Here is a 24,938-nt window from a genome sequence, read left to right as displayed (position 1 = left end):
ACATATATATACATTATATAACTGCGCTAGAGGTACTAGAAGAAACATTCTTAGAGAGTTGTATAGAGATAAGAACTACGCGGTGTTCCCAACGTATAGAATATAAGTCCGTGGGTCTTTCGCACAGTCTGCGATACGTTGAGTAATTGTGTGCAATACTCGTTGCTATTCTCCGATAGAGAGTAATCTTACGAGGAAAAGAAAAGAAAGATTACGCATTCTGGAGACTATCGCTGCGAGACGCTCTATATTTTTTATGCACTTTATATACACTTATTTTTATATGTCGCTACACTACAGGATTATGCATACTTGCACGAAGTGTCCTAGAAACTCGACGGCAAATCTGACGCAGATTTTTTATTATTATTAATAATAAAGTTATGAAAAGACTAAGTAAGTTTTTACATTTCGAGATAATTAAACTACAATATTTCTTTCTCATTTAAAATCTTATTATAACTGAAACTCAAATATTCTTTTATTTAACGAGACAGTCACAACCAACGAGATTTTTTCCAAGAGAAATCTACTCCAGATTTGTCAATAGGAGCTGTAATTGAAATTAAGTTGTTCTAGGACACTTTGTACTAACGCGCTTGCGTTTTTCTATTCTATTTTGCATCGTAAATGATCACGATGTTGGAGCACACAATATATCTTGCTGCATCTTCGATCGAGAGTTTACAGCGATGATCTATTATGCATTTCATAAATTTGTAATCGCAGTTCTCTCTTCTTTTAAGGATGTATTTGACCACTATATTTCTCTAACTCTTTGAAATAAATTCCCACTTGAAAATATCTGTAGACTGATCAGGTTCTGAAAAAGAAAGAATGAAGTCTGTGAGAATTCTAGGAAGGCTATCTCATATTTTTTTTCTACTATTTGACATTGTTCTGCTGTCCTCCACGTGCTCTATTAGTCACTATAAAAAAGGGATTTGCTTCTACACATATACGGAAGTTTTCCGTCGCATTCTTGTACGGCTAATGCTAATTTATAGTTTATACTCGGCAAATTGTACAAATTTAAGTTGAAACGTGACACTTGTCAAGCGAATCTACTAATTTATATTATAACAAAAAGAATATATATTTAATATATCGCATTGACTTTGCGTAATATTATTGGAGAAGTAAAAGAGAGATTGAAAATTGACGAGAGAAAATTGTACAATCGAGAAAATGTGCGTGTAGGCCGCAAACATACATGCGTATATATATGCGTAATCTATTTTTCGCGATACCGTATATCGTTCGAGTACGCGGAGTGTGTGTAATAAAAAATAGGAAACTGAAATAAAAAGCTATTGAAAAACCAAGATGTAATTCTCAGCGAGAGGTGATTATTTCGTCCACGAATTGTCCGCCGAAAGCGAATAATCGACGATTTTCATGTAGCGTAATTATACGTTATTGCTCTAGTAATACAATGTATAAAATATTTTTATACAATCGCTATATCGTTAGACGAAGTGCGTACACGCCTATAACGCTTTGCTCGATTCACGCGCGGCGATTAACCAGGAAGACGCACCGGAAGTAAAAGAAAAAGGGAATGCAAATTGCAGCGTTACGGTCCTATCATGTGCGCTGCATTCTACATGCACCAGGATGCATTCGAGCTTCTTATATAATAAGCTAATTACAAATAGAGATGTTTCCTCGCAATTTCTATGCAACATCGTTCGATAATTCGTAATTAAATTGAAATGGAGAAACATTTTGTTTCCCATAATGAAATCCAAAAAGATACACACGCGTATGATTGTAAACGATATCAGTTCTATTAGATGTAATTACATGAAAGAAAATAGTGTCAAAATAGACAAATTGTGTGAGATATTGAAACTAATAAAATCATAAGTCATCATTTAAAATATATAAAAAGTAATTGTTGTCTTTTATTATATACTAGCGCACCATAAATCATGGTACGTTAATTATCATTACTGACACCATGTTAATTGATGTACTCTTGGAATAGGTACAAGCCGAGTTTATGCATTCTATGATTCATAAATAGAGTACGTCATGTTTAAACAAATAATAGATATTTTGATCTTTGCATCCTAAAAATAGAAAACGAAATACTAAGGAATAGACGTGTTAACAAAGATATTGCTCATATCTTGATACATGTCGTAATCAGATTGATTTATTCATTTCATGTATGAGCAATGTTAAATATGTGACATCATAGATTATGAAATATCTCGTTCTTGCAAAGGAGATACATATACTCTAAGATATTTAACAAGTCAGTTTTGTATCTGTTATTAATTTGATGACAATTACAAGCGAATTCTATCATACATATATATGATTATATTTGTACAATATAATTATAGTTTATATTATTTTTTTGGAAAAATAAAATCGCGAAAGTGTCTATTAATATATATGTATACAAAACGTAATTATACTTTTAAAGATTCGGCTATTATGTAACTGCCTGCAAATCAGATGAATAAATGTTAGAATAAAATATTTAGTGAATTTTCAAATGTATTCGCATATTATGGATTAAATAAAATAATTCTGTTATAAAAATGTCATGATTTTAACTTTAACATCTTGTATAAAAATTAATGTAAGTGATTTACAATTATATACCTGCAAGTAGAACAAGTAAAATAGCAGACTAATTTATGTACCAACTTTAGAATTATAGTTTATGTATATAATAATAGTTTATGTATTTTATAGGTATCTGGGAAAAATCTAGAATTTTCTGAGAAAAAGAATTTAAAAAAATTATATTTATGCATTAATGTATTTATGAAAACTATACAATATTTTACATGAATTAATCTATTAATATATAATATCGATGCTCAGGCAAAACCGTCATTTCATTTAAAGATTCTATTCGCAACGTTATCATCGATTTTAATTTATGATTGAAAACAAAGTTCTGTGAAAAAATACTTTTATAACAAACTCAGATTTTTTTAGCTTTCCTACTCGTATAGTTAGTTAAAAATATTCTTATTATCTATATTTATTTATATTTATGTAGAAGTTTAATATAAAAACTTGTATTCATCCTATTTCTCTTTGCGCATCCTTAATCAAACTTTAATTTCTTTTTTTTCTTTTTCTTCTCGCTCGAAACTGGTTTTTCTACTTCTTCAACCGATACTGTTTGTTGCATTTCCTCACTTTCTTTTTCCTTCTTCTTCTTTTTCTTCTTTTGCTCTGCAAATAGAAATTATAAGCTTTTACTCAGGTAGCCATATTATTATTATAAAATTGCACGATTTAACAGAATAAAAATTAATTTAGTCATACATATAACAGTGATAGAATTGTATTAGTTAAAATTTATTTAATTATAGATTGGAAATTATAGAAATATATTTAAAAAGGATCTTCAGATATTTTATAGTCGCAGAAGAGATTTAATTTAAGCTTCTAAATGTTCTCTACTATAAAAAAAATTCTATATTTCAAAATATCTAAAAATTTACATTTTTTGCAATTTTGTTTTTAAATTGTTTTCTAGTTGAATTAAGATATCTAGTAGTAAAATATGAAAACTGAGGATCAACCGTTATTCGATCTTTATTCCACCGAAACTTTCACATGCATTTTTACTTTTATAATTACCTCCACTCGTTCCTGCTCCAATTGATATGTCCATTTCAAACGTTTCCTCAATTTTCACAGATGCCGCCTCCTCAATCGAATCTTTCTTTTTCTTCTTCTTTTTCTTCGATACAAGATCTGAAGAATCCGCTTCAGCTTGCGCTTCTTGCATACCAGAAGACTCCCCTACATCTTCTTTAGGCTCTTTGCTGTGTTTCTTTTTTTTCGATACAATATCTGAAGAATCCGCTTCAGCTTGCGCTTCTTGCATACCAGAAGACTCCCCCACATCTTCTTTAGGCTCTTTGCTGTGTTTCTTTTTCTTTTTCAATGAAGTATTTAACTCTTCCTCCTTCGTATTTTCTGGTTCCATGCTATGTTTCTTCCTTTTCTTCGATACATTTGACCCTATTTTTACTTGCCCTTCTTCTTGAGCACTAGAAGATTCTGCTGTATCTTCTGTTTTAACTTCTATACTGTGTTTCTTCTTTTTCTTTGAAATGGCAACTGATTCCGGTTCCACTTGTGCACCAGAAAATTCTCCTTGTTCTTCCTTGGATTCTACATTACGTTTCTTTTTTTTCTTCGATACAGCAGCCGCTTCAGCTTCTTCTTCCTTGACTTCCGTCTGTGGTTCTTGCTTGACTTCCGTCTGTAATTCTTCCTTGATTTCCACTTCACTGTTCGTGCTACGTTTCTTTTTCTTCTTCTTACGAATTTCCTCACCCTCCTTTGGTTCCATCTCCACGATTAATGGAGCTGACTTCGAAGCCTGCAGAGTCGAGTCTACAGACGCGGAATATTGCATGGATTCGTTCTTGCTGTGATATTTTTCGAATCTGGACTTCGCTCTGGCGGTGCCACTTACACGACGTATATTCCCTGCCTCAAGATCCCTCAGTTTTGCCTCCAACCTTACTTTGTGCTCCGCGCCAAGCTCGAAGCCTGTGGTATCGCCCAATGCGTCGACCCTCGTCGCCAGAGAGGCTTTCGCCGCCAGCATCCTAGATATCTTGCCCTTATTCTTGTTCGAGGACTGTCCGACAAGTTGCGAGTGATAGATTAAGCCGTACTTAGGCGTGTTCCTTTTCGATTTGAGAGCACGGAACAGCGCCTTCTCCGCACCGAGGATCTGTAAAGTAGATGCCGGATGCTTGGCGAGATTGGTCAAAGAGCCGGCTTTGGATATCAGACGTGCGCCGATCAGGTCACCGACCAAAACTGACAGATTTGGCGCCAGCGCCATCATCCTAGTCTTCAGATAATCGTGCAGCTGGGTTCGATATTGGTGGAGCTCGATTATTTCGACGCACAGGCATTGCATGTGTTCGGCGTCGTACTCCGAGATCTCTGAGCCCATCGAAGTTTCTGCGGCCTCCTTCACCCTCTCCTCGACTTCCACCGTTAGAATATCCGACAGGTCGCATTTGACGGCGTTCTCCCGCTGACCGACTATCTGCATCGTCTTTATGTACTGAAGATTGTCAGTCACGATCTTGCCCAGCTCGGGGAAGTGCCAGCCATACCATTCGCGCGCCCGCATCATGTAATTGTTGAGCTCCTTGTCCAGATCATCCAGCAAGCACACCGCCTGTATCACCATGGTGTCGACCTTATCGGGTGAGAACTTCAGCTTGTATCTGGAAAGACTGTGAGCCAGACCCAACGCCATGGCTGTCATCTCCTTCTTGGTCACTCCGGTAACCAAACTGTCCATCTGGCTTCGGATACATCTCATCAACTCTTGTATCGCCGTGTTGTTTATGCAGGACACTTTTGGCAGCTTGTCCTTGATGGCGAGGCCCAGCTTCGCATCAGCAACTGCCAGTTGTTCATGGGCCTCAGTGCAGCAGGTTTCAAGCGTTTTCTTCAGAGACTTGGACAGTTTGCCTTTCACAATCGCTGTAGTAGCGGCTAGGGCCTCGGTGGTGTCTTCAAACTTGTGAAAGTACTTCAACTGAACTCTGCAAAGTAGAAGATACGTGAGAACGCCAAATAAATCGGCAACCGGCAAGATGACCTTTGAAATAAAAAAAACAACTTACAGTCTACTGGCGATTTCGGGATTCTGAAAATCTTGGTAAAGATTCTCCGACTGGGTGAGTTTGTCTTGGTCCAGCAACTACAAGCAAATTGTCATTTAAATCGTTAAAAATATTTTGGTCAGATAATCTTGTCGCACACGCGATACACATGACGGAAAATAAAACGAGGGTAGCACGTGCGCGACCGCTTAGACGGTTAGGTTAAGAGGCTCGGCGTTTCCAACAGATTCGAACTTACCTTGAATATCGCGTAGCCCGCCGGCGTCTCGAACAGCACTAACATGATTATTGCGTTATCTTCGCGATTTGACGCTCGTGACGATCGGTTTCACACAGTTTCATACCAAACGCAACGTCCACGCCGACATCCACGCATCCACGCCGGAACGATTAGATCCGGCTTGCTCCTTGCTCCTCCTACGGCTTCGGCGCGCGCGTATTATGGAGGATTCGCATCGCATCCGGTGTCCAATCCTCTATCTAGCGCACGCATCGCATTCCAGAATGTAGTCGAATAGGAAACGCTGTTTTCTAGTGATATTTTAGCTCTGATGGCAGGGTCGCCATCAGAGAGAAACGGAAGCCACGCGAATTATTTGAGGTTATATAAGGATGTCTAAATAAATATATCCGAAAAAATTATTTTATTTTTTGTCTTGCTTTGTCTCAAAATATTTATATAAAACTATTATAAGATATTCATCCGAAGATTGTACCTTTTAAGTAGCAAAATTTACTTAAAAAACAAAGAAAACTTTTTTTAAATAAAAATATTTTATTTTAATTGTTATAAAGTAATATTTGTAAAACTTCAATTTTAAAAACAATTTTTACGTAGCTAATATTACTTTGTAACTTCAATGGGCTTTAAATTGGCTCCATATGTTGATTTTATTGAACATGGCGTAGAAGCGCATTGTGGTGTTTATCGTCCTGGGATTTAAAGTCAGTTGCTCCAAAGAAGATAAATTACATAATCTCAATTTGATAAGTAACAGCTACGTTCTTACAGTGTACGTCATAATAAATATTTCTTGACAATAAATTCGTGAAACGTTTTCTACTGTAAACATAGTTTTAATCTTAGGGCCAACGGTCTGGACATATTTCTAATCTTAGGGTCACAGAAATTAACCTCTACTTTAACTAAAACATGTAATTACAAATGAAATGTAATCATTGAACAACATATTGCTACAAAAATTGTTATTAATACGAAAATCATGTGATTGGAAACAAAATTTATCCTTATTGAATAGCACAACATTATAAAAAGTGTCATAACCAATGTTAGATTTTTTTTATTGACCTACAGTGTTTAGTCCGATTATATTATTATTGATTGGTAGATAGATAGTAAAGAAATTAATTTCTTATTAATAACCAGTCAGTGATTATTCTTAGATGCATGTGTAATACAATAAAAAGAAAAGGATATACATAATTTATATTTTTCACAGATGGGAGGTCATGACGCGCATCATAATGCTCCGCCATACAAAATACCGAGCCCTGATATTTACAAAGTGGAAAATGTACCAGAATTGAAACGCGTTCAAGAAAAATTGGCCAAGAGAGGACTGAGGGATCCTTGGCTGAGAAATTACGTATGGCGTTACGACAGAAGTCAGTCATCATACATGCGCGCCTTAGTAACTTTAACCAGAGGCTGGCGAATTGGTGTACCAGCGTTCCTGATAACCATAGCCGTTGAACAATATTTTGGGATTGATTATTCTGGTCATGGGTCTCATCATGGGGACGACCATCATTAATGGTCGCTATTAATACGAAGAAGTAAGAAGTAGTCTACTAATTAATTAACCTTACAATCTATTGTAAAAGTATCCAAATGAGCTATGAAAATAAATTATAAAAGTAATAATTAATGTATTATTAATATTCGTTTAATTAAGTAGTTATTTAATCTTCACGGTTACATAAGAAATCTCTTATCCAGTAATGATTTGTTGCAGAGATTTCTCCTAACGTTGCATTTAATGATTATTAAGAATAATTGCGATATTATAACTGTCGCTATACAGGCGAAAATGTAAGAGTTATACAGTGCCAAAAAGAAGGCAAATACGGTTATCTCGAATGTCGCCAATAGCCATTCGTTTCCGTGAAGCACCACTTTGTTGAAAGAATAATTGTTATCTGCAAAAATAAAATTAGATTCATTGAAACGACGATATTTACATTAATATTTTATCACTAAGAATCTTTGCAATTTTTTTGGTACCAATATAAAAAACGGATTTGTCCGTGGCATCTACGAAAAAAACGTCCCACAGTTTCTCCAATACGTGCTGCTCCTTAATTATATAATCTTCATCTTCCGAGCAATGATCCAGGAATTGCATTAGAAAGAGTTTAATTTTTGACCTAGTTTCAAATAACTGTTTCCAGTTTCTAGAAGGTGTGTCATTTCCTTTTAAAATGCCTACGCTTCCCTGTGCAAATTGTACAATAATTATTTTCAAAGTGTATGGTACTCTTTCTTTAAAGAAGTATAGCAATATTAAAAGTTTTCTCTTTTGTCACATGAAGATAAACGAAATATTGTTAACAGTGCTTTTCCATGAACAACTTCGTACATACATACATTGTTCTTTTGCCTCACGAGCTCGTCGTATAATGATTTGAATGATTGGGTCAATGATAATATAAAAGTCTGGTCGGTTGTACCGGGTACCAGGCCTCTGTGCGCGCACAAATCGTCTTCTTCCTTTTTCAGATCGTTTATCAGGGTAGGAAGATCAGTATCCGCAAATCCATGTACTGATCTACCAAGAGCAGCATTGTTAATTACATCTTTTACTTCACAAGACACACTTAAAAATTACCTTCCATGGATATAAAAGCCATAATAATTGTGCGCCAAGATGAACACGCTGATGTTCGCGATTGAGCACAAATCTACGAACTTCTGCAATCTGTTTCTAATGTATCTCTCGTAAAACGTAAATCGGACCAACCATTGCATGAGATATACAGATATATACACGAAAGTACAAATTGCATATTGCAATGTGAAATTGTTCTCCGCTTTGGGAGACCTATCCGCGGCGGTCGATTCCGGTATCGCCAGCATCCACGATTCTAAATCGAATATCTAAAACGACAAAAATAATTATTTAAACTACTTCTACTGTGAATGAAATTGAATTTCTTTTTTATGTCGCAACTGACCTGTAAGATACACAGGGTGTAAATTGATTGCAATGCTATATTTATTCTTCTTCTGGTTTGCAGTTTGCACCATTCGTTTGCGATGAAATAAGTTCTCCAAACGCTGATCGGAAAATCGTGCGAGTTGCGCTCGGTTGCCTCCTGCAAAGGCGATCTCGCGATCGAACAGACAGAAGAGAAATCCGGCGTGTATTTTTCAATCGAAGAAGACTTAGACAGTTCACTGGGACTTGTGTTCCTGTTCGTTCTGTGCGATCTCCTCTTTCGCTTGGACGCGATGACGTCCGATGTTATTCTCGAAGATTTACCCTCGCCCTTTGGAAATCTGTTGGAATACAATTTCCGTAAAGAAGTATGCGGAGAGTCGTACTTCGGTTGATCGTGTATCGTCCTCGGTTGTTCCCAGTCTATGAAAAACACGCTCAAACTCCAATGTTGATAGACGAACCCTATCATTTCGGCAATCTAAATGAAAGAAATAAATGTTAAGATGGGGTATAAATTTCTCTCATCAAGTTCTATGCGACACATCGGAATCGTTAACATGCCTTTGTTAATTTCAGATAAAACGTTATCGCATCAACGTTATTGCTTTACTTACTTTAAAGCTAAATGCTACAGTAATATACGTTCGGATTTTTTCTTCGCTATCCTCATCGGGAAGAAGAACATATGGTACAGTTTGGCCTTTATAAAAGATGAACAGATACATGCACGTACTGATGCACACAAACGTAATCGCGTTTCCAATCGCACCCATGGCGTAAATGAGAAACCATAATAAAACGACTACGCTGAGATTGCCATTGTGATTACGTTTATAATAACTCCACGCCTTGACACTTGAAAATATCAGTGCTATTCCCGTAAACACTCCGATAGTTATCTAAAAGATAATATATTTTTAGTATTTGAGAGAAAATTAAAATACCGTTGTATGGATTTTTACCTGAACATTGTAGTCTATATCGTTATCCTTCAGTACAAATACAATTTTGTAATCTATTGTGATATCGGAGTTGTCGAGGAAATCTTGATACGTCAGTTCGTCGTATTCCACGATCAGAATAGGCGCGAAGATTTTGCCGTGATCTTGTCCGTTCTGGACGTTTACTCTAAAAGTAGAATTATTGTCGATTATCCGCAAAAGGACTCGCAATGACAATTACGAGCGACTTACAAAATAGTCAGAGATTTCATATAACGAAGCGCGGAAAGCTCTGACGCTTTCATGAATCCACTGTTCATAAACACCGGTAACGCTTTGAAACCGCTTATATTGTCGACTAGAAAGAACTTTCGCACCAATTGTTGATGCGAGATTTCCTTAATATTCTACAGAATAAAAAAATATATATTATTATATAAATTTTATCGTTATAATTATTATCGAATTTTACCTGATCCGGCGACTTAACAATTACGGGCAATGCGTATATAAATGATTTATTGTCCTCTCTAAACGTTAAATAAGGAGACAGTAATTCTACTTGTGCGTTGAACAATTCAGCAGCAGTGGTTTTACACCTTTTGCTGAAATTTACACCGAATCTCACATTTCTCAGAAGTTGACAGGGCAGGGTCGGTCTGCCGATGGACAAGAATTTGCCGTTCAGTGCGAATCTCGCGATTGTAAAATCGAGGACGGTATTCTAAAAATATACATATTATTTTGTTTTCAATTTTACATTTTAAAGTATCTGCGCATTTATGTAAATTTATCTCTTTTTTCGTGATAAAATAATTAAGTGAGAGAATTCAAGCGAGAGCATCTCAAAGAAGAATATAATAAGAACGAAATCGCATTTTAATTTTGCGCTTCCCAGGAGATCATAAAATTCAGGAGAAATTAATTAATTCGAATTTCGAGGCTAACTTCGCGGTATTTTGGAGCGTGATATACATGGAAGTCGAACAAATTGTTTACAGAATAAATATAGAATTCAAAATAAAACAAAAATATTATATAAACGAAGATCGTTTAGGCTTTATGTATAAATTTTGCGAGTTTTAATAAATTATAGAAGACGTTGGAAATTTATATATTTTCTTCTTTGAACTTTATATTCATCCACAAGATTGTGTACAATTATAATAAGAATAATAAATTAAAATAAGTAAAAAATAGTTGATACAATTAAAACAATGCCAAATATAAAAACAGTAATAATCATAATTATGCATTTATAGAAACAATAATTCTCTATAATAATTCTCTAATTTCTATAGTAATTCTACATTGCACATCTGTAGCGTACATTGTCTCCTTTTCTGAGGCTGTATCTCTCGGATATCCGAGTGTTGTTCATCACCGCCGCCGTATCTTGTTTATTGTAAAACAACCATACGGGTGCCATAGGTGTATGCATAAAAAGCATACAAGCAATACCGTCGCTATAAAGAGTCAGAGCGCATATGTTCGACAAATGCTCGCACGCCATCCTGTCTTTCCTCTGGAAGCCGTTAATCACAGAGTCTTTTTATGAGCTATTGCTATTACGTCTTAAATAATGTAATTGTAATTATCGGCATTATCGCTACCGTTCTTTCGCACGCTTTCGAGCAAGTCCAAGATTTTTGCGCGCAAAGATCACGTACCTTGCAGAGGTGCACCGCGATTTGCAGTTCCTTTCTCAGGTAGTAACTGTCGACGTTTCCGCTGCGAAACTTCATCAGATACGTGCTTCTGATATCCGGCCAGTCGGCGACGTCGTCTTTGTGCAGACAATAATTTCGTAGTCTCACGTGTGTCGCACTCGGGCACACGCAATTAACGTGACCGCTGTGCTCGCGGTCGTCGCACGGCAGGCATTTCGAGCAATCGGGAGAAGGATACGTGCCCTGGATGCACGTTACGCAGAGCACAGCATCCAGCAGTGCACCATTTATATTTCTATCCACTGCGTACGAGAGTAAAAAAATTTATGTAATATATTTCATTCGAAAGGGCAAAACGAGACTATTTTTCTCCCGTAAAATCGCATCGCGGTCTTAATTTGTTTTCAGAAATTGAGTTGATCGAAAAGGAATTGCAGAATAGATAGTATTATCAGAAAGAAACAAGAATAGTAGCATTTTGCGAAAAATATTTCAAGCTTTAAATCTTTCAGCTTCTTTCTCCGAATACATTCTCGGCAAAATTTTCAAATAAATTCCGGAAAACTCCGGAATCTTATTAGCTGATAATTAAGAATAGATAATTAAGCTAAGAATATTCATTGGGGGATTACGTCTTATTTGGTTTGAAGAGCATTTGCATGTTGCATTGGGACGCAGGAGCAGGACGCAATCCTTTCCATCGACGGTCACGGTCATGTTGGGACCGCACGCGGCGCAAAGCGGATTGCCGTTCTCGAAACCGATCGCCCCGCTGAACTCGTCGCACTGACATCGCAGACCTGCGAGAAACACACGTAGAATTGGCGAAACAAATCAAATAGCAAATGAATAAGATCAAACCGTGAACCCACGGTCCGCGGCCGGCACAAGATTCCGGCTGGCGTTGCATCGCGAGCACGACAGGGAGACAGCGTCGAAGTACTCGTCGTATTTGCACATGCTTGGCTCCCAGTATTCGAGCACTTCATTGTTTACGTGAAATGCACTTGAGAGGGTCGTGAAAAAAATTACGATCAACGTCGGGTAATGATCGCGGCCACCTCGGGCGCAATTCATATTTGTTGTGCCGTCTCGGCCTGACGAAGTTGCCATGCCGACGATGGATGGCGGGCATCCGGCACTTGGTATGCATCGATTTTACCGGGGAATCCAATTTCGCACAATAGTTACAAAAAATAAGTTCCCCTAATAGAGCTTCAAAATTATTTAGACATTATTTATACAAATTTTAAAATATGTTCAAAATTGTCATAACTTAAAATAACAAAGAAAATATATACATATATTATGTGTGTGTGTCATAATAATGTTTTACTTTACAAATTATTCGTTGTCATTGCTATCGTTGCTATTGTCAGAAACTTATTGTTTCGACCACAAGGTTAACCATTAAAAAACGAGATTTTGGCCAATTTTTGAAGGAATTGGAACTGTACTAGGCGACTGTTCCACATGGTCGCCGTGGAACCACCGGGAGGTAGTTAAGTAGGGATAGAGCGAACGCGAGAAGAGTGGGAAATAATTCGGGCGTCGCGACGACCGTGGGAGTCGCGCCGCTACTTCCGAGGAAACAGCATCCCGGGGGATAACGTCTCGTAACGATCGTTTTTAGGTAAGGGCGACCTGATTTTCGCGCCGCGTTTTCATCTGTTTCTCCGCGACAAGGAGATCGGTCGCGATCGATTACAATTAACACGGTGTGTAGATCGCCGACAGTGCGCGGGCATCACGGATCTCGTCGCGATGATCCATTCTTGAATTTTTAATATTTTTGTGTTAATCTCGTACCACAATCGTATTACTTTGCACTGGAAATAAGAATCTTCTTATTATAATAATTCTTATAATAATAAGAAGATTCTTATTCCAGACAAATACGTGGAAATCTTTTTTAACACATATCATCATTTTGATTTTTGTGCGAAATGTTTTATCAAAAAGTTCCTCAAAAGTTAAAAATAGATAACGCGACAAAGAGTCTTTTATACTTATCGTAGATGAAATTAGCTTGAATCTTAAAAATTGATTCGCGATTCAACCCTTTAAAGTCAAAGGATATTTTTTACATCATATTTTTTCGTGTTTTGAAAAAAGTTTGGAAATGTACGAGGTCAATATTCACAGTGAGATATCTTGTATACTCTCGAGTCGAGTTTGAAGAGTTCTCTCTGGGAGAAAGTTTTGCAACGAGATGCTCTGATTAATTACACATATATTTTATCGCATTCAATCATGTTGCAACGATGCAATATATTATTCGCATTGTGAATGAAATTAACATCATATGCCATCGCGTACGCTATTTGCGTTCCTAATCGGTGTTGGCATCGTTAATGCAGTGCTGAAAGACATCGTCTGTCATAATCGAGATTACGAAATAATAATCATGCTATTGCTCCGCGCAATTAAACCGCGCTTATTACTCACGTATCTATACGTACTAAACGCGCTCTTCTCTGGCAGTGCCTATACATGACACTCGCGCGAATGTAATTGAATTAATTATGCTACTTTTACTCATCTTTGCGCATTATTAATGTTATTCATCTTTCAAACATTGAGATACATTTCATTTTGCAATAAAATGACTGTTCTATTGTCTAATAATATTAATTTTTATTCGGGGTAACAACGTAAACGTCTTTATAAACGCACAATTTCAAAACAATATTTTAATTTTTACCTAATTTTGTTCTCAATCTTTTATGATACTAATTTCCAATGATAAAAATATTTTTGCAATGAAGCGTGCCTATTAATTATTAATTAATGCAATATTGTTTTTCGCGTCCTCGAAATTCGGTACCTAGGCAATGTCGACATATTAATGTTAATACATCGTTTGTGGAAACTTATTTACGCATGATTTGTTGATTGCCTGAAAATTTAAACAACGGACGAATTTCTAATTCTGTAAATGATAACAAAATTAAACAATTATTAATGTAAAATGCAAAATTATATGGACAGTACGCTCGCTAATTTAATCTAATCGCGTATTCGCGACGCGTTGTTCTTTTAGTATATGTATGATGTTCGTGATGTAATGGAAAGTGTAATTAATCCTTTCAATCAAGATTATTCAATCCAAATAACACCAATTAATACGAAATGCGTGTATATTAGTGCCAGTGGCATAAAATTTAACACATTAAAGATTAGATAAAAAATTAAGCGTTTGCAATTAATTGCGTTATTACGCGTTGTGCCGTGAAACTGTGATGTCGATTGTGCACGACTGGGATTATTTTGTAATCGATATCGCCGTTTTTAAGTGCCGTGTCGACTAGCTAAATTTGGCGGCCTTACGCAACGATAGAGAACGAACGCGATCTCTGCGAGCACCGTTCTCGCTGGCTAAACATTCAATTTTATATTATTACGAGATTCCTCGTATAGAACGCGTAAAGTTACACGAATCTACGTTTATTCCGAAAATCACGACAACATTTATGTTCATCGTAAAAGTGGCACGTCGTAAATGCAATATCGACCGACTTATTGTTAGAGCGAATCCTTCGTTCGTATGTGAGATTAGGTTTTACACTAATAATTGTTTAATATTACTGCCGTTTTCGGAATAAAAAATTCGTTTATTATCTAACTTTGCAGACAATTAGCAAATAATGCATAAATCTATTTTTATAAGCGATATATTTGTTAATATCGTCGCCTTTCAGGTACTGCATTTCGGTGAATAATACAGCAAAAGGCTGTATTAATTAAATAATTAAATGATCTGTTTTTTAGGAAAATATTTTAATATTTTAAAAGATAGTATCAAGAAATGTCAATAACAATAATAATTAAATAAAAATTAAATATTGCCCTGAAATTGTGCCTTTATATAAAAAGAAGTTTATATCGCTATGAAATAATAATTGATACATTGCCCGTAGAGAAAGTATTCTATTAAAGGATTCTTTATACGAGATCGTTAAATTTTCATTCATGTATTAAATGTTTATTTGCTGCCAGAGAATCTCGATATACACGGTGGACATCCGATACTCCGCGCCAATTGACATGAGAGCGCGACGCAATTGCGCGATTTATTTAAGTCCACAGTTCTAATGGAATTTGTTTAATAATTCGAAACGTGGATCTAGCGAGGATCTGCTGAGTCAGAATCTAAAACAGTTGGCATTATATCCATCTTAACTCATTACTGTGCTTGTGTGTAACACGTGTGGGTTTAACTTGTCGCTGATTTATTTCACTACCGACTTAATCCTCTTTACTTCACTTTTTATATAGAAATGTATTTAATTTATGTATTTTTTATTGTTATATATTGTTTATCTTTTAAAAAATCTGAATTAAAAAAAAACACGATAATCGTGAAATAAAAGATTTTATTACGATAAAAAATAAGTTTATTTTGAATTTCTAAACATTTGAATATCTCAGTTATTACTTATCGATTAAATTACCAAATTGACACGTAGGTAACAATGTAGATTTAAAAGCCGTATGAATTAATAAACAATAATATACAGGTATCCTAAGTCCTAACTTTAAAAATAACAAAAATTATTAATATATTTCTAGAAAATTATTAAATCCAAAATATTTATATTATTCAACGTATAGAACAAAATAAACTTAATAATTATATTAATTCCATTTGGATACGTAAGAAACGTTTTTTGCATACGTCGCTTACACGATTTTTTTGAATGAATTGAGACGTACGAAAGCAGCGGCTATATACATCGCGCATAGTAAGATGCGACGAATGTGTCAACAAAGGATTGGGTAATGAGCCGATTCGCTCTAAATCATAGCTACTTTCCAAACGGATGCGCGCCAGACGTGTACTTGCCAATTAAGTCGAGCGGACAATCTAATTGAAAGAAGTCAGCTATCGTTTCTCGCGTTTTGGCACTTGCGATTCGACGAGAACGCGTGTTTTCCACTGAAAGGATGTGCTAAACGTCATTTATTCCGAGTTTATTCCGCTGTATATTTCTAGCTGTGAATTTATTTCCAAGGCGTTGCGCGATTTCAGCGTGACCACTTATTTTGACTTTTATCATTGAACATATTTGTGTCGATGATCCATATAGTCGAGCCAGGAAAAATGCACCCCGTTTATCGTCCATGTAATAGACGAACGAAATCGTCGGCTTCCAAGAAGAACGTTACTTAACTGTCAAAACAATTCCATCATCGCGTTGACGCGTTTTGTCCATCGCTCTTTGTCGTGTTACGATGCAAATGTTGAAAGTGAAGCGTTGAAAACCGTCACAAAATGCCAGAATTTGGAACTACTGACGATAAAATAATTTTTATTTTCAAAAATTACGTTAAACTAAATTTTATGTTAAAGTGAAACTGTTTAAAATGCGTAAAATGCTGATAAACGCAATAATTTTCTCCAAATCAAATCTATTTGTCGCAAAACCAGAAGATATTGATAGAATCAAAGAAGAAAGGTAGCCTCGGTAATTTAATAGTCGACTAAAATAAATAGGTCGATGTACAGCGCTCATTAGCCTACATGCGCGATAACGTACCTACTGTCTCTTGTCTCGGTCGCAGCCTCTCGATTTAAAAATAATTTCGAAACAAAAGACGTAGGCGGGTCGACGGACATTAATCTTCAATCCGAGGCTGAGGATAACTTGCGACACAACGACGTTATTGAAAGCGACAAGGAGATTTGAATCATTACTCAATAAACGTCAACGTTGTGTTGTGACTGTTATTTCTATGGATATGTTGGCGAACAACTTGCATGAATAATAATTCTTCATAAGCAATCTTAATTGACATTTACATCACTTAATTTACATCACTTATAGATACAAAAATAAACGCTTTATAGGTGCAAAAATAAGCAAAGGATGGAGTCCTAATAAGAAAGGCTTGAAAATTTTTAACGTGGCTTTATTTTAGGTAAATGTGTATTATGGGTATAAGAAAACTTTTTAAAACTTATTAATCCATTGTGATTGAGGAAATTAATCCATCGCGAGCGGTATACGCCACTTCGAGTGTCCTATCTTCTTTTAGAGGCCGAAAACGTGATAATTAAACCGCGTCTGCGATTCCAAGCACGTACACAGATGTAGAAATCGGCCCTGAAGAAAGGGAGTGGGCGCTCGGAGATTCGCGCCTCGCGTCCAGGGGGATTGCGGCCCGGGCCTCGTGCGCGCCGCGCGCCGTGCCAGTTCAGTTCACGGGCACCAAATTAGATGCGGGTTATTTTTGACCAGCGTACAACCGCTCGCTCCAGTTTGCCGACGATGACGAACCAAATCGCCAGTGAGAAAAAGAGAGAGAGAGAGAGAGAGAGAGAGAGAGAGAGAGAGAGAGAATCCGCCAGACTTCTGTTACTTAGCGTATAGAGCGCGTCTCTTGGAAGCCACGTGGAGAAGAGAGGCCGGGGATCACCACGTGTCGTACGCGCGTGTTTGGCGAAATGATTTTCAGCATTATTAGCTCTCCCATGTGGGTGGTACATAACCGAAACGTTCGCTCATATATCCGAATTAGAGCTGCTACATTAATAACAATGCCACCATGATACCAATGTTTTAATATTGCTAATATAGTTGATAGTAATAATTTTAACACTAGACCTACCAAAGCAATCAAATAATTAATTTGTAATTTTTTTAAAAATTACTCAAATTTGCAACGATGCATTTCCCTTCAATAGATTGTAATATGTAAATAATTAAATTAGTTTACTTTTCCTCTTCATCCTTTTTTTCAGAAATATATTTAATATACATATTTAATTGTTGATAGTTTTTGTATTAAAATCAGAACTTATAGGATATCTGTTTATGAATCTATATAGTTACGTGCTAATTTGGTAATTTATTTAATACTATCAGGAGTTTCTTTTATCGAACAAAGTTTGAATCGTTTTGAAAGGGCATTGTATTTCTCATCCCAAAGAAAATCTCAACCTTCTGATCCTCGCGAAAGATCGCAGTGCAGAATGTGTCTGATTTGCAGATAACAGGGAGAGGCAGCCGAATCTCGAGATGTCGAGGCCAATCCTTAGCAGGCCGCGCACGTTCATCTACGGTAGCAACTACGACAAGGGCGAGTCCTATTACAAGCCCATGGTCGACCACCTAGACCGGAAGTACAGCGCGCGGCCGTTGTTCCCGGAGCCGAGAAACTCACTAGCCGACGAGATCGCGGCGCGCCGTAGCGACATCGGTAACCTCAGTCGTTTTCCAAAGTGGTTTTGAAGGAGTGTTGTAAAAAGACTTCCCAGACCCTCCTCGAGAGATTGTCCGACGGGGCTCGCTGAATAGATTCGTTGTGCAAATGAAAAATACTTGAGAGAAACTCTTGTTTCCTCCCACCCCACCCTCTCCCTCTCGTCCAACTCCACCCTTTATTTCCAACTCCCACGACTCGCATGATCTGCCTCGAGGCGAGGCACTGTTAATTATATTATTTATTCGATTCGGCATCGCGATTCTCGATCGATTACGTGACCAGAGGGGGATCGCGATGCGGAGCTCGAGATTAGGATGTGAACGGAAAAATCGTTGTCCAGGATTTGTTAAATACTTATTTGTGTTAACGAAGAAGTGATTACAGAAAGTGTGTATACGCATCAGAGAAATAGTACCCGTAGTAAAATATTTACTGTAGATTAGGATTCTTACTAAATATTTAACATGTAACGTATATTTATTATTCAGCAATGTCGATAATACATTTAATAACGGATCTAAAATAAATCGAGCATTATTTGAGAATTAATCTACCTACTTGTGTGAAGAAACTTATAATTGGATTTAGAAAAATTGTACGAAGAAGAAACGCAGCAAGGGATTCAACGAACGAATATATTAGTTTGGCCATCTTGTCGGTCTCTTGATATTACTAAAGTTAAAGCTTGCGGTCCTGGTACGTAGCGAGAATGAGGCCCTCACATTCTAACGGTTTGATCGAATGTTGATGTCTTCCTTTTGCGTGCATCGATCTTTATTGTCTTGCCTGCCGTCTGTGTAGTTAGTCTCTGGATTATGTCTCTCCTATTTGATGTATCATTTTGCTGAATAAACGTTTGGTCTCCTAAGTACACGTTGACTTTGCGCGGGGAGCCTTGGTGTGATTACTGTACGTATGTTGCGCTTGCTGCGACGATCATCGACGAGGATCGACGGATCGCAACGCGCCAGCTTCTCGAGGGGCTCCTCATTTCGACATTGCGCGAAACTTTGCCTTCGTTGATTCCCGGATTATCCACACGCATGCACACTCACATGTATCATTCACGCCTCACATCGACACATATGACACACGGCGAGGCGATTTATGAAAGGTGTTGCGTGTCTCCTTGAATAATACGTCCGCAATAAAGCTGACAGTGATCGCCCGGTTGATGACGAGTAGATTTACGCGGCCGCATAAAAATAGAAGAACAGAGAAAATCAAAAGGTGAAGATATACCGCATCAATAAATTGTTGATCGCGACGAGGATGAATAAAAATAGTAGAGCGTCTGGAGCCTACGGGAAATCCCAGAAACGAATACGCCAACATTTTGTCGTCCAAGAAAATTTTATTTAATTTGATCTTTTTTTATTTGACATTACTTTCTGTAGCGAAAATCGGTTCGCGATTGCTGTAATATTTAGGAGTGACGTATTAAGTATGTACTTCTTTTTTTTCTTCTTAATCAAGAACATTACAAAGAGGGGAAAAATCCTTCTTGCATTGAAAAATGACATTATATAGAGACAATAAGATAGAAATATGTGCACTCGATAATCCTGATTAAAATGTAAACGCATTAAATTCCCGACAAAAAGAAGAAATGATTACGTGTTACCGGTTTTTGCTGCATAATTATCTGGGACACCCTGTATGTTCCTGGCATCGCGGATAGTGCGAAACGCGGAGGATGAGGACGAACGTTGTGCTTGACGTTAGGTGCGACTGCTAGTTTATTAGCTTAGTCGAGCGCACTGATGGGATTTTGTAGATGTGCCAGGCTGTTAATGTGATGCGCATCCGAATTTATTTTTGATCAAACGACACTAAAAATATGTGCAACCCGCTGTGTAAAGCTTACTCAGCCGATGTCGAGTCGTTGTAAGTAGAGAAACACGAAATGTAACCGACGAGGCCGATCGTGGTTTCTTAAAACTGGTAATTTCAATGTAATTTTTATTTTACGCGTTGCATAATTTTAACGTTATTAAATTAAGAAGATAATATTATTTCATAAAATTAATTTATTTATAATCTATAACAGAATTTACATTTCTTTCTTCAATATTTTTGCATATTTAAAAAAAATATTTTAAATAATTATAAATCTCAATGTGCTAATTTTTATTATGATTATACGCTGCTGTTGCATCTAACATCAATTTATATTTTTGTTAAGGATTTATAGATTAAATTATAACCAGTGTCGAAAATGGAGTTAATTTTGCTTAAGATTATATCAATTTATACTTCGATATCTATCAGCGCATAATGTGAAACATGATGTTTTAAATAAAAACGTCTTAAACGAAATTTTGTTTTCTCTGAATTCTCCCTTATCATTACTGGTTATAATTTATACTTTAAATGTAGTTAAAATAATTCGAATTTCATAATGTTTCTTTTATAATTTTTATAATGTTTAAATTTAAATGTTTATATATTAAGTATGTATATATATTAATACCGACGGTGAAACGTCGATGAAGTATATTTTTAAATAATTTAATTGCAAAATTTATTGAATTGCGAGCTTGCGAGATTTTCCATCTTTTCTTCTTATCCATCCGCTACCATCTCTTGTAATAAGAGCCTTTCTCTTTCATCCAAAATCGTTGATTTTGCAAATTCGATCGTTCGGCGCTGTTTCTCAATAACATCCCTTATCTTAACCCATCATCTCCTATCCTTTGCACAAATCAACTCTCTTTTCTGATATCGGTTTTTGCAGGCACACGCGACCTCTCCGGTCCCCGCACTGGCTCCCTCGGTCGCGATCTTGACCTCGACCTCGACCCTCGTATCCGAGCCTCCCAACCACCACCCTTCACCGACCCTCTGCTAGCTCTCGACGACGAGGACACCGTCTTCGACAGCCGTGGGCAACGCATATCGGCGCGTCGCAGGCTGGGCGAAGAGTTTGCGGACGAGGTATCAGCGACGACACGCCGTTTACGTGCTCGAGTGGCAGCGATGGGTCTCGAGGACGAATTTGAATCCGCGAACGTCGCGGGCCAGGCCAGAAGGAACGCCGACCTCCTGGAGAACGCGGTGACTGCCAGGAAGAGCGCCAAAACGGCGATCGAAGATGTCGAAAGCAGCTTCAATAAGAGACGCTCGAAGCTCTTCGACGAGCTCGAGCGCGCCGACGAGAGCAAGCCGGCGTTTGCCAGGTGGTCCAAGCTGATCAACGAGGACGAAGACTTAGCGCAGACCAGCGCCGCTGCCAGCCGGGCTATACAGACGAAGGCGCGCCTCCACGATCTCGAGTCAGAGATGGAGCAGCTCGCCGAAAAGCAAGCCAAAAGGGAACGCAGGGCAGCAGCCCTTAGAGCGATTGTCAACGAGACTGCCGCCGCGTCCGATGTTGACATCGCTCAACAATCGGCCGTCAACAAGAAGGTGCGCATCACCGAACGCACGGAGAAGCACGTCAGCTTCTAGAGAATCTTGCGATTTACTTTAATTATTCAACAACGGTGTTTTACAGCCGTTAAACATATATACACTTCGGATTATTTTTAGCAACTATAGAGAGATCGTTAATCTTCATATATCACAGCTGTCGCAGAAAGAACACCTTCCTAGTCATTAAACGTGTCGATTTTATCTTGAAAAATATTATTTAAATATGATTTTATATTTAAATTCTATTTTTTTTTAATAATTAAGTTAAACAAAGTTGTTAAATGAATCTGCTTCTAACAAGATTGTTATTACAGATTTAGGTTGCAGCCTTTTGATAATTTTGGAAAATTATTTTGTCATCATATAAGATCAATATTGTAGTAATTTTTATTTAATTTTTACTTTTTACTATCTTTCTTCTCAATTAGGGTCTAATATAGAGATTGTAAATCGCTGTAAGACACTGTTGTATTTGAATATGAGCATATAGAATATTTTCGATGCGCCGTTACGCGGCGATCGCCATTTTTACGGCGGTCGCATAATTATATTCATATTATATCGTTGTTGATCTGTTCGCGAAATGAACGTACGTACGACGATTCTATTAAATTTTATAGTGCGTTATAGACAATGAATTATCGATAAATTTTACTAATAATAAATTGTTAATAAATTTTATCGATAATATCCAATATTGACACTTACGCTCACGATATTGCGCGTACGTTTGTTACGCGTAATCTTGTAATTATAAATGTATTAATATATACGTTAATGCGAGAAGTTTCTCTCGAAAATACGCTTAATTCCTCATTTTTAGCTTGAAAACGATAATAATATATATAAGTGATAAAATAATACGATTTAAAATCCAACGTGCGTTTCAAATTAGGTTTCTGTATAAACAGTTTCTGATTAAAAGTAAATTTTATAAATTCTATTTATATTTAAAACATTTTCTTGCAAATTATTTAATGTCCTGAAATTTGATAAATAATTTAATTAACACAATAAAGCCTGGATTGCTCAAGATTTAACGTATTTTCGGACGATATTTCTCACATAATTTTTCGCTTTTTTGCTCCTTAAGTGCGACCAAGGAAGCTTAAATGTTACTTGTTCCTAACAAATACGTTACGTTTTAATGTTTAAAATCATTTTCATGTTAAAACTTGTTACCACCAGCACGATATTATAAAGAGACGCAATACCGCATTTTGTCAAATCCGTCTCGAAACATTGCCCCTTTCATAAAACTATTCTCCGCCATTCGGGGACAAACTCTGTAATGTGCAAACTCTTAAACACACGGCGAAACTTTCAAATTTACCATAAATGTATATTTCTTCTTTCTTATTCAGGAATAAATCTTGTCTGAAAACTCTTTTCTGAGAGCAAGTCAAATTACACATGTGTGCACCACGTATCTCTCCATCACATTTCCTTTTATTCGTTATATGTGTGTACTTCTTATTTCACCATCTACATTTCATGTATTTAGATGTTTTCCTTTTCATTTTCCGCATGCACAAGATTACGCCCTAGCTGCGTTGAGACTCTGCAGGTAAGAATTCATTTCATAAAGTTAGTATAGAACTGATAAATATTTCCATATTCGATTGTATTTCTATATTATAGTAAAATTCTTACCAACCATAACGACGTGTTTTAGATTAAAATAAACTTATCTAAATTATTCTTTAAAAACAGTTTTTATTAAAAATTGTTATAATAAATAATTGTAACGAATCATTTTAAACTATCTTTTAATTATTATGAATAAATTTACTTTTTTCAACTCAAGAAGTTGCATTGTACAACAGCTATAGAGAATGGAATTAATAATATAATATCTTAGCAATTCCACTAACATTTTAGGTTCTCGTAACCTGTCGGGAAATCGCGACGATTTCTACGACGAGTTAGACTTTTTGGTTGACGGACGTGGTAGACCTATTCAGGAGAATCCTTATGAAGACGATTTCGTAATCACTCATCGACGTTTCAAGGAACGTGCAGCTGCCGCATTCGAAGAGGATATGGCGGAATTGAGACGCAAACGGCGAGATATGCAGGTTGAATTAAACAAAAGAACAAGCCGATAATTTAATGTTAAAAATCAAATTAGATTAAATACAGAAATAAGCTATCGATAAAACACATAAAAAACTAGTTTATCATAATTTAAATTACATCATAAATCATAATTAAGTTATATGGATGCACGTAACTCGAACAACCAACAACATCATCTTCATATCGTCTGTTCTGTTCTACAAACTTTTTAATATCTTTTTGTCGTATCTGATGGACTTACTTCCTTGCAGGATCGCGTCTTCGACGTGATTGATCTAAACGCCGAGATAGAGAAGGCCAAGAGTACACTGGAGGCCGCCGGTATCGTGTTCCAGCGACACGCGACCAAGTTCAACAACCAGGATGACGATGAGCAGACGATGTCGCTGGCGCAGAAACTTGACAGAACGCGCAAGATCGCGAATGTTGAGCTAGAGAAGCCGAAGCCCAAAACCTTCCTGATGAAGTGGCCCAAGATGCCGGTCGGCGAGCCGGAAGCAGCTCAGCCCGTTGCTCAGGCGGGAAGACAGCGCAGGATCAACTCACTGATCGATACCAGCGAAATCGGTGATCCGCTGGAGGCTGTCGCGATGCAGCCGATGAAACGGAGGTTTTTGAAGAGAAAGAAAAGCGTTTCATTTTAAGAATCAAATATTCTTTTCTATTCGATGTTAACGGTGTGCAAAATCTTTCAATACTTTAGTCAAAAATTCTTATAACTTGGAGAACTTCTTTTTAATTCTGCAACATTAGATCTATGTAATTAATGCTTAAATTAAAATTTTGTCTATTCAAATCTAGATC

The 24,938-nt window shown here is 36.8% G+C and overlaps 4 protein-coding genes across 11 annotated transcripts; 2 read left to right on the top strand and 2 right to left on the bottom strand.

Annotated features, from left to right (window-relative positions):
* Positions 1-2,760: 2,760 nt before the first annotated feature.
* On the bottom strand, positions 2,761-6,038 carry Nop5 (nop5 ribonucleoprotein). The gene is made up of 4 exons (XM_071791807.1): positions 5,878-6,038; positions 5,640-5,716; positions 3,616-5,558; positions 2,761-3,204 (listed from the first exon to the last, which is right to left on the bottom strand). The coding sequence occupies exons 1-4, from the start codon at positions 5,920-5,922 to the stop codon at positions 3,074-3,076; spliced, it is 2,196 nt and encodes a 731-aa protein (XP_071647908.1). The 5' UTR covers positions 5,923-6,038; the 3' UTR covers positions 2,761-3,073.
* A 453-nt stretch (positions 6,039-6,491) lies between these two features.
* Positions 6,492-10,875, top strand: Nd-b12 (NADH dehydrogenase [ubiquinone] 1 beta subcomplex subunit 3). Of its 6 annotated transcripts, none has more exons than XM_071791805.1 (3): positions 6,492-6,652; positions 7,100-7,436; positions 10,705-10,875. In XM_071791805.1, exon 2 carries the CDS (start codon positions 7,100-7,102, stop codon positions 7,412-7,414), a length of 315 nt encoding a protein of 104 aa, XP_071647906.1. In that variant the 5' UTR covers positions 6,492-6,652; the 3' UTR covers positions 7,415-7,436; positions 10,705-10,875. The 6 variants fall into 6 exon arrangements, with proteins under 6 accessions (XP_071647906.1, XP_071647905.1, XP_071647904.1 ...); XM_071791804.1 differs by lacking the exon at positions 10,705-10,875 and adding an exon at positions 9,398-9,949; XM_071791803.1 differs by lacking the exon at positions 10,705-10,875 and adding an exon at positions 8,898-9,033.
* Positions 7,576-12,560, bottom strand: LOC139821067 (meckelin). The gene is made up of 13 exons (XM_071791797.1): positions 12,305-12,560; positions 12,065-12,232; positions 11,433-11,734; positions 11,093-11,287; positions 10,235-10,486; positions 10,015-10,169; positions 9,784-9,949; positions 9,436-9,720; positions 8,835-9,299; positions 8,489-8,757; positions 8,248-8,428; positions 7,885-8,095; positions 7,576-7,799 (listed from the first exon to the last, which is right to left on the bottom strand). Exons 1-13 carry the CDS (start codon positions 12,543-12,545, stop codon positions 7,576-7,578), a joined length of 3,114 nt encoding a protein of 1,037 aa, XP_071647898.1. The 5' UTR covers positions 12,546-12,560.
* A 344-nt stretch (positions 12,561-12,904) lies between these two features.
* On the top strand, positions 12,905-24,912 carry LOC139821068 (uncharacterized). Of its 3 annotated transcripts, XM_071791800.1 has the most exons (4): positions 12,905-13,065; positions 18,426-18,635; positions 23,937-24,133; positions 24,386-24,912. In XM_071791800.1, the coding sequence occupies exons 2-4, from the start codon at positions 18,455-18,457 to the stop codon at positions 24,776-24,778; spliced, it is 771 nt and encodes a 256-aa protein (XP_071647901.1). In that variant the 5' UTR covers positions 12,905-13,065; positions 18,426-18,454; the 3' UTR covers positions 24,779-24,912. The 3 variants fall into 3 exon arrangements, with proteins under 3 accessions (XP_071647901.1, XP_071647899.1, XP_071647900.1); XM_071791798.1 differs by lacking the exons at positions 23,937-24,133; positions 24,386-24,912 and adding an exon at positions 21,379-23,442; XM_071791799.1 differs by lacking the exons at positions 23,937-24,133; positions 24,386-24,912 and adding an exon at positions 21,379-23,442 and having other exon boundaries at positions 13,039-13,150.
* The last annotated feature ends 26 nt before the right edge of the window (positions 24,913-24,938 follow it).

The sequence above is a fragment of the Temnothorax longispinosus genome, chromosome 10, assembly GCF_030848805.1.
Source record: "Temnothorax longispinosus isolate EJ_2023e chromosome 10, Tlon_JGU_v1, whole genome shotgun sequence".
NCBI classification, from domain to species: domain Eukaryota; kingdom Metazoa; phylum Arthropoda; class Insecta; order Hymenoptera; family Formicidae; genus Temnothorax; species Temnothorax longispinosus.
Note: the sequence above shows the minus strand (reverse complement) of the source record. Positions and strands in the feature narration are given on the sequence as shown.